The following is a 10,422-nucleotide window of genomic DNA, read 5'->3' on the forward strand; positions in this document are numbered from 1 at the left end:
TGCGCAAGTCCATGGGACCTGATGAGATGCATCTGTGGGTCCTGAGGGAACTGGTGGATGAAGTGGCTAAGCCGCTCTCCATCATATCTGAGATGTCATGGCAGTCCAGGGAAGTTCCCTCTGACTGGAAAAGGGGAAACATAACCCCAATTTTTAAAAAGGGAAGAAAGGAAGACCTAGGGAACTACAGACCGGTCAGTCTCACCTCTGTGCCTAGCAAGATCATGGAGCAGATCCTCCTGGAAACTATGCTGAGGCACATGGAAAATGAGGAGGTTGGTGAAAGCTGACATGGCTTCATGAAGGGCAAATTGTGCCTGACAAATTTGGTGGCCTTCTACGATGGGATTACAGCATTGGTGGATAAGGAGGAGCAACTGACATCACCTACCTGGACTTGTGCAAAGCATTTTACGCTGTCCTGCACGACATCCTTGTCTCTACATTGGAGAGACATGGATTTGACAGGTGGACCACTTGGTGGATAAGAAATTGGCTGGATGGTTGTGCTAATGAAGAGTTGTGGTCAACGGCTCTATGTCCAACTGGTGACGAGTGGTCTTCCTCAGGGGTCGGTGTTGGGACCGGGGCTGTTTAACATCTTTGTCAGTGATGTGGATTGAGTGTACCTTCAGCAAATTTCTCCACAACACCAAGCTGTTGTGGTGTGGTCGACATGCTGGAGGGAAGGGATGCCATCCAGAAGGACCTGACAGGCTTGAGAGGTGGGGCCCTGCAAATCAACAAGGCCAAGTGCAAGGTCCTGCACATGAGTTGGGGCAATCCAGGCTGGGTAGAGAATGGATTGAGAACAGCCCTGAGGAGAAGGACTTGGGGATGCTGCTTGACAAGAAGCTCAACATGAACCTTCAATGAGCACTTGCAGCCCAGAAAGCCAACCGTATTGTGGGCTGCATCAAAAGCTGCATGACCAGCAGGGCGAGAGAGGGGTTTCTGCCCCTCTGCTCCACTCTGATGAGACTCGCTCTGCAGTACTGCCCTCAGCTCTGGAATCCTCAGCACAGGAAGGACATGGACCTATTGGAGCGAGTCCAGAGGAAGCCATGAAGATGATCAGAGGGCTGGAGCATCTCTTCCATGAAGACAGGCTGAGAGAGTTGGGGGTGTTTAGCCTGGGGAAGAGAAGGCTCCAGGGAGACCTTAGAGCAACCTTCCAGTACCTAAAAGGGGCCTACAAGAAAGCTAGGGAGGGAGTTTATACAAGGGCATGTAGTGATAGGACAAGGGGCAGTGGCTTTAAACTGGAAGAGGGAAGATCTAGATTAGATTTTAGGAGGAAATTCATCACCGTGAGGGTGGTGAGGCACTGGAAGAGGTTGCCCAGAGAAGCTGTGGATGCCCCATCCCTGGAAGTGTTCAAGGCTAGGTTGGATGGGGCTTTGAGCAACCTGATCTGGTGGAAGGTGTCCCTGCCCATGGCAGGGGGGTTGGAACTAGGTGATCTTTAAGGTTCCTTCCATCCCAAACTATTCTATGATTACTTACAGATATGAAATGATCTCATTTAAGGTTTGTTACATTGGTTGCTGCTGAGTAGAGACCACTTGAACTGTAGGAGCAAAACCAAAACTTAACTCAAATTTTATAACTCAACTAATATAAGTAATATTGAAAGGTAAGGGAGAAGGGTTTTGAATTGCTTTGTTTTTTCTAACCGGTGAGCACCTTAAGTTGGTTATGGAAACGCCATCATAACATTGAATTGGATTCACAACCAGACAAGCAATGCTTTGCCCCAAAGCAGAGCATTCTGATCAGACTCAGGCTGCTGTCCTTGGGGACATAAATTCTCACATACTGCTCTGATGCTTTAAGAGAGTATAAGCCTTTCCTGAATGAGTAGGAGCTTGCTAATATCAGTGGGAAGGGCCAGTACTTAGCAACAGTTTGCATAAGCAGCTACTGCTTCCAGGGAACACGGCTGATAATATTAAATTGTTGGTGCTCTGCATCCCTGGATATGGTCTCTTTCCTTGTGTCTTCTATTTTGACTGAAGTAGCAAAGTTGTAAACAGTATCTTTCACATCAAAACACTGTATTAGTGTCTTTTATTCAGATGGATTGTCAAACATATGTGACATATACAGACATTTTCTCTTACACCAGTCATGTGTCACTCACCCTACATACACTGTGAGGTTACCACCTCAATGGATAGTCAAAGGTGACCTAAGGGTCACCTGTCCCATAGAAGGGACTCGCCATCTCTGTTGACTACATAGGATGCCAAAAGTTAGGCATCTTTGTAACTTGGAAGTCTCAGTTAAATCTTTAAAGCCAATTAGGATGAGTAACAACTTTTGTTGTGTCCTTGTCCCATTCCTATGGAGTGGCCTGACTCAGATTGTTCACTTCTTATCCACCTGAAAGACCTGGTGTTTCCAGCTGGCATGTGAAGTGTAAAGGAAGGTCAGGCTCCGATGTTGCGCCTGCAAGCTCTTTTCTTCCCTGGGGAATGTCAATCTGTTTCCTCGTCCTGGTCTTCTACAGTCAGCCCATGGAGAGTTGTACGGAGTACATGGATCTGCTTTGATCTTCCTTGGTCAGTGCTTTATGCAGACACAGCAGTTTGCATGTACAAAGAGGTGTCTTACAGCCTTAAAAAGCAATCACACTCTGTAGTGTGGTAGGTGGATGGTGGTAAGAGAATGTTGCTAATTTATACTGTAAGTACTTATTTGAAGAAAACAGAAGTATGTTGTGTCATGGCAACAGTCACTGGAATATTAACATATCCCATTGATTTTTGTTTTGAAGGTCTGGAGTGCTCACCTTTGTATGGAACACAAGGCTCAAGCAGCTCAGCAGAATTAAGACAAATTCTTGAATGTGGTAAGTACAGTTGTCTTCCTTAAAGCACTGGACACATTTTGTGGTCAGACCACTCCTCTTTTCTTTGCTCCCCTACTCAGCTTAAATATGTATGTGCTGGTCCTGAATAATACAATATTGAAAAGACAAATATAAGTAAAAAAGGTTTCTAACTTTTACACTTAATATGAAAGGTATTTTTCACTTTTACAGGTTGTCTTTTTTTCATGGCTCCACGCTGTATTTTTTTTTCCCAAGAATAATTATTTTAATCATTTCTTGGTCACTTGCTTGTTCAAGGGCTGACAATCTAGCTGGACAGATCAAAACAAGGTGTTTTGTTCAGAAGCACAATAAAGATACACTATTCTTGTAAAGCTGCAGGTTATTATTTTGTAAACAAATGACCATTTGTTTATATACAATTCTGTGTGTGCATATTTTTGGTCCAGTAGATGGGGAGGCAATAGTTGCACATTCCCTGCCTGCTACAGAGATGATACTGGAAGGGAAAGGATTGAATTAATGTTGCTGCAGTAGGCTGGATTCTCAGGTTTTGGACAGTAAAATGCAGCTACACCACTGACACCAGATACACGTTCAAGTTCCTGAAATAGAATTCCTTCTCTTTTTGGTACTATGTTTCTGCTTCAGGCCAGAATATATTGGTATGGCAACACTCAGTTGCAGTATGAGACATCACGAGCTATTGTAGGAGGAGTGTCTGACCACACCTTTGCACCCTGGGGTGCAATGTGGGGTGTGAACTTCCACTTGCATAAAAGAGCACAAAAATACAAGGCTAGAAAACGAAACTAGTTACACACCATGTTGCCAAAGGGACAAAGGAAGCAAACTCAAACTGAATTAGCTCTCTTCCTTTTTAGTAATTGCAAAAATTAACAAGATGAACAAGATATGATACTATGAGTTGTTTGTACCTTCAAATCAAAAGAGCATCCTATCCTCTGCTGATTGTGGTGGGAGTGAAGAAGTATACGAATGCAAGCAGAGAGAGGAGATATGCACATGGTGCTAGCAACCTAAGCCATATTTTTAGTGTTGTAATTATATTTTTCAGTCCAAATAAATCCAGATTTTTCTATGACACCAATATGAATGTATCTCTTAATTTATCTGAATCCCTTTTTAAGTCTCTAAACTGAGGTGTACTTTTATGAAAGGTTCATCTATCTCCTGAGATCTAGAACTTGTGGTTTACATGTATTCTTATTTAAAATGTAATTAGGTTTGAGAAAACAAAACAGGAATTTACCCTTTAGTAATAGTTTATCTTTCTGAGTTCTCTTTAAGATAGCATCAGAATCTTCCAGGACAGAGCTGGTGCAGTGGGTGTCCAGATACATAGATACAGACAGATCTCATCTCCTCCGCCTACTCTCTTTGAATTAGCAGAGTGCTATTTCAGAGAGCAAAGTCAGCTTTGGTCTCAAAGTTGTGAGCTGCATTAGTATGCTGTTCTGCTTACAATTAAAATGCTCTCCATATTAATTGGATAACTGCCTGTTAGCTTTAATACAGTGCTATCTGGCTCCAAAATCAAAGCTGACTTGCATCTGGCCAGCTCGGCAGATTGGAAGAGTTCAGGTCTGTTTATGACATTACACCTAAATTGTTGCAGAGTACCACAAGTTTATTCTTACTCATGTATTTATTATAATAATATGGGATATACTTCAGAGAATGGATCAACACTGAAAGAACCAGGATTTAACAAGACTTATGAAATAAAACATCGTATGAGCAACAAAACTAATGAAAACTATTTCTTATGAATTTGTGATTGGACTCTGACACCTAATTGCTCTTGTAGAATTTATACCCACACTGCAAGTTTTTTATCATCTGAGCCATTCCGAATGTCTTTTTTCTTATGAAAATTCTTTGGTATTTGATAAGAATTGAGCTCATACTGGAAGCATTGCTTTGGGGAAAACAGAAAGAAGGTGGAGGAGCACTAAGTTTCTCACCACCCCCTCTTGGCTGCCCTTTTCACAGTGCGTGCAGACACAACACATAACTGATTCCTCTACCTCCCTGTTGAATTTGGTTTAAACTGGCCAAATAGGTTCAGGAATTATTTTGCAGGTGACTTGGCTAGCCTAGAAAGTTGGTCAGCATTGATACCTCTAAATTCTTGTACCAAATGGGTATCTTTCTATAAACATTCTGGACTTTGCTCCACCAGAGTTTCGTGTTTTAAGAGGAACTGTAATCTTCTTTGTGCTAAGTAAGCATTTGTATTTTCCTATTTTTATTTTTGCTGCTGATATTCCTTGCTCCAACTCTAACAAGTAGTCTTTTATGTGACACTCCCAAACCTTAGCCCAAGTCCCAACTGTCCTGGAAGTGTATCAGGTTTTACAAGATAAATCCTAACAGCTGCATGAAACACCAAGCACCCAGTTTTGCATGTGTATATTTGTTTCCACTTACTCACATGAATATTTACAGACTTGAAGCTCCCAGTTGTTAATCAAACTTCCAGTCATAATAGGAGTAGCTACCAGCAGAAAAGCTGCATTTGCCCAAACCCTTGGTTAATACTTCTTACACAAAATATTTACAGGTAAAACAGAGTCCTGTTAAAAATATTCTGAGGTTCCATAACATTGCCAACATGCAGCAAAGTCACTACCGTTATTCTGAGTTCAGCCCTGCACTGTTTATGATGGAAGGCAACACACGTCTGTGGAAGCCATTTGGTTCATCGGATGCCAAAGGCCTGTGCGTGGTATTGAGCACTGTATGTTCTTCATCTCAAAGATATTTCTTGGTATCTTACATTCTTTCTTGCAAGTTGTTCCCTGTAAAACAGATATGTTAGCAGTTTTGCCTTGGTATAAAGCCCTAATATCATAAGCTTGTGTATTTTTACCAGTTTCTAATGTCTAGAATATATGTTGCTCTTTTCCTTTAGATGCCTCCTCATTGGATTTAGAGACATTTGATGTGCACACCTTATCAGATGCTCTCAAGAGGTATCTCCTGGACCTGCCAAATCCCATCATTCCAGCAGCTGTTTACAGTGACATGATTTCTGTATCTCAAGGTATGGTTATCACATTATTTCAAATGTCAGACAAAAAAGCTTTTGTTAAAATTCTGAATATCCAGTGGTTCAGCTGTCACCCACAGAACAGGGAAGATTTTGCACAACCTGGCAGCATCTCAGAAAACTTACATACTTTCACCACTTTTGATGAAAGCTGTTTCAATTCAGATCTAGACACGTGTTATTTAGTTACCGGTTTAGGTAAACATAATGTAAAATATAAAGAATAACACAGTTCTCATTTTAGTAAGCAGAATGACTATAGAAAAACTAGGGCGAAAAATCAAGGACTTATCTGTATGCAGAAAGCTAATTTTTAACTTTTTATCAGTGCTGACAAAGTAAATGTATTGGAGGTCATGGTGTTCTGCAGTATGTTGGGAGTTGCAGATCATGAAGTGAGAAATACATGCATGTAAGATTCATCATCTACAGTGGTCATCTCAAACAAGTACAACTTACAGGCTTTCAGCACATGAGCCAAGTATTCTGTTATATATCTCAGGACAGGATATTGTAACTGGTAACCTTCAAAGTTAGAACGGCACCTGTGAGACTTATCTAGTGCATCTCAAAATTGCCCAATCATGTGTGACGCTAAACACAAGACAGACTTCTACCAGTACACTCTGAAAACATTGTGGTTTTTACCAAAATGCATATCTGTTTCCATTTGACTTTTAAGTACTTGTTCTTTACTCTTCCCTGAGCATTTCACTTTTTTCAAAAGAAGAAAGAAGTCTTACAGCACTAGTGAAGGACAGAATTTTTTTTTTTCTGTAAAATTGTTGCTTCCAAAGGAATCATACATAGTTTCATTTTACCTGTTGAGTGTTCCTGCCCTGATATCAAGAGCCTTTTATCTTTTTGCTTGCAGAAGTGCAGAGCTCGGAGGAATATGCTCAGTTGCTGAAGAAACTCATCAGATCTCCAAATATACCTCCCCAGTATTGGCTCACACTCCAGTATTTGCTCAAACATTTCCTCAGAGTTTGTCAAGCCTCCAGCAAAAATCTCTTGAATGCAAGGTCTCTGGCTGAAATTTTCAGCCCTCTGCTTTTCAAATTCCAGATAGCAAGGTACGTAGGTCATTTTTATTATATTTTGTACTGTAAATATGGGTTAGTTATATACAAAAGTAAGTTTAATGAATTAATTTTCTGACCTTACTTATAATGTAGAGGGCATTGTTGTAAATTTTTCCAATGTTTTTTGAATAATTCTAATGTAAACTTTTGCATTTTTTCTGGTTCTTACTGCCTAATCCATCTCTTGCAGCTCTGATAATACTGAACACCACATAAAAATCCTAGAGGTTTTAATCACAAGTGAATGGAATGAGAGAGAGCCTGTACCAGGTAAAAACTATTTTTAATTTTAAAGTTATATACCATTGTTTTCTTAAATATTAAAATTCTACTTATGGACAGTAAATGCTCATTGTTTTTCTTTTTTAAATCAAACTTAATGCAAAAGTGCATAATTACAGAACTAAGCGGAAGTTGTTTGTATGTTCTATAGTGGTATGCAGCATTTGTTTTATAAGAAATTGTCTTTTTATTAAAATCATTGTAGTAGCCGTAGTTTGTACAGCCTTAGGACTTTAATTTCTTTTTCAGTAAACAGTGAATGGGAATTCTTAATTTTTAAGACCTGTAAACCAATAGAATGCATATTATACAGTGGGGCAGGCGGGTAAATTCTGGAGATTTTATTTAACTTTCACTTTACTCCCAGACAAATTTTCTTAGAACAATATCCCATATCCCATACAATATCCCATAGAGATCATCGGAAGAAAGTAAGATTTCCCCCTTTATTTACATATATGTATTTTTTAATCCAGAGACTGAAAAGATTTATTTATCAATATCAGTAAACAATGCAGAAAATATTAAAACTCCATTCAGGAAAGTTAGATTACACTGGTATTGATTCTGTGAGTTAGCATCTAATTTAGTCAACAATGAGTAAACTCCACCTTTAATTTATGCAAAAATTACCAGTTTTAAATCAAGGTTTTGGTAGGAACAAGGCAGAGTTGCTAACTATGTGCAAAGGAAATTATTAACGTAGGGGGACTTTAGATGTTGGCTTAAAGTAATTCCTTTTACAGCTTATTAACAGAGAATAGCTGAACAAAGGATAGGGCAGAACATTGGGCAGGCTGTAGCTTTCCCACCTCTATATTCAAAGTACAAGGTAAAGTTCATGGCAGTAGGATTTGTAGCGCTGCTTAAGATCTGAAGAGCTAGAACACAGCAGCAGAAAAATGCCTTATTTCTCGTATTTCAGGTAGGCACATTGTATAATTCCCTTCATCAACTAATGAAGATTAATTGAAAAGGGCTAAGATTTTTGTTCCTACTGCTTTCATTGAAAGACTTTTCCAACCTTGCCAGCTCTATTAGTTAGGAACCTTTCCCTGACGTTTAGTGTACACTTATTTTCAGCTAGTTTATACCTACTTGGTTTTGTTCAATTTTGTCAAAATAGTTAAGCAGGCATTTCCAGAGCCACTGTGTATTTTTCCTCTTAATGCTTCGTAACAACCAGGAGAGTTCAAACTTCTAATGACTATTTGTCGTATTTCACTAAGAATCAGCAAATAACTGCTAATTGTTAAAGAATTACTTTTTGCCACCTGTTATAAGCCTTAAAAAACAAAATACATTATTGAATCCTCTAACATTCTAAAGAGTTTGCTGATAGCTTTTTTTTTTCTTATATGTTTGCAAATGCTTTAGAGTATGTAAATTTATATGGCTAGAGGCACTGATTGGGAGGTTACAAAGGTAGGTCAACAGTGAGAGTTTCTTAAGTTGGACTTAAGAAATCACTTGGTTGCGTATCATCCTGAGTTGCTTCTTGTGAGAAAAGTATAAAAGTGAAAGGTCTTGATGTCAGAACTACTAATGAGGGCAAGGAGTCTAGTCATCTTGAGAGTATCATTAGAGTGCTTGAAGAAATGTGGCTGTATCCATCAGATTTATAGGGTTTGACACTACACTGATAATTATAATCTAACATCTGCTTGTTTTTAATAGTGCTTCAGCATTAATTAGTATTTCGTGATGCAACAGTTTATTTTGAGGGTCCTCCTGGGATTTTTCATATGTTCTGGTACAAAAATGGAACTTCTTCCCTGTGCATTTCAAAGTCCAACCTGGGCAGTGGAATGTTTTTTAGTAGAACATTTGCACATCTGTTAATATGCTGAAAAAACTCAGATAGAAATTTTCAAGCTTTGTATTCTCTGGTTAGCTAGCCTCTGCTCTTAGGCCTGTAAAGCACTCAAATAATTTTCAAAAGTTGAGCCTTAGTAGAATGTTATGAAAGTTTACAGAATTAGGACACGAGTCTGTTTTCCACACCAAAATCATTCAGTGACTCGATCATCGGAAGTGCTCTGTTTTATAGTTCTCATAGAAGACTCTAAGATGTATCATCTTCTAGAATTATCATCTTCAAGATTATTGCTTGTAGTGGCTTGAGTTTCCATAAAAATTGTTTAGAGACATTGTAATAAAAGGAAGATTCCTAGAAAAGATAACTTATTTGTCAAATAATTATTCTGAGAATTACAATCTATAATAGATTTTTTTTAAAGTGCAGAAATTAAGAGGTTTTAAGCAGAAAGAATCTTACTTGTTGATAATAACGCAGTGACAACTAACTGATAACAGAGAAGCCAATGTTGCCAGGTTGGTTCTCTTTTTCACAGGCTGGAGTGATAGCTTCCTGCTTTCTTTTTCTTTCCGTTATTCTCAAGCCTGGTTGAAAACATTATGTCTAAAACGAGCTGTGCATGACGTTTTAGTGGTATCTTACACAGTACATAGATACATTAAATGTAGTGTTGGAGATAACTGATCTGAATAGGGAGGAGATCTTTGCACAGCTGGGGTTTTTTCTTATCCCATCACCACTAATTATCCTTCTTGCCTTAAAGCAATAGAAAGTATGCAATTCAACCTTGTATCTTAAGATATCTTAAAATTAAATTGGGCATCTTTAATTGGACATCTTATAGCTAGAGTGATGCTTTGCACACTGTGATGCAAAAACAGGAATTACTCCTAGGCCATTACTTGATTATTTTTATTTTTTTTTTAAATCACAGAACAACTCTGGACTGAATTTTTTTTCCCTCTGTCACAGTGTTCAACAAAAAACTATGCATTTTAGTTTGTGAATTAGAATAGTGCTTAGCCGTCCACAAAAGTTAAAGTTAAAATGCTGGTTGTGTCTATGTGTGTAGTAGGTGAAGACAAGGTAACATTGCAGGAGAAGTAAGATTGGAGAAATGGTTGGTGTTTTGAATAATTGGTAACCAGATCCATTTTCTGATTCTTGTCTCATTCTTCAAATTTATCAGTGGGAGAGCCAAATGATGGTGTTAGTGGGCAACCTAGGTGATTTAGCATCCCATTTTAACACCCCAACTTGATGAACAGCTACATAGGCTTTAATTATAAGAGTAATGCTGATTTTACAATCAGAAACAAAGTGC

General features: G+C 38.7%; 1 protein-coding gene across 1 annotated transcript; it reads left to right on the forward strand.

Annotated features, from left to right (window-relative positions):
- Positions 1–2,779: 2,779 nt before the first annotated feature.
- On the forward strand, positions 2,780–7,267 carry LOC104160190 (phosphatidylinositol 3-kinase regulatory subunit alpha-like; the record flags this gene model as incomplete). The annotated part of the gene is made up of 4 exons (XM_009698260.1): positions 2,780–2,854; positions 5,775–5,906; positions 6,787–6,988; positions 7,188–7,267. Coding segments are annotated over 4 exons (489 nt in total), but the record flags the coding sequence as incomplete, so codon positions are not given.
- Between the last annotated feature and the right edge of the window lie 3,155 nt (positions 7,268–10,422).

This window comes from Cariama cristata, unplaced genomic scaffold (genome assembly GCF_000690535.1).
Source record: "Cariama cristata isolate BGI_N322 unplaced genomic scaffold, ASM69053v1 scaffold17114, whole genome shotgun sequence".
NCBI classification, from domain to species: Eukaryota; Metazoa; Chordata; class Aves; order Cariamiformes; family Cariamidae; genus Cariama; species Cariama cristata.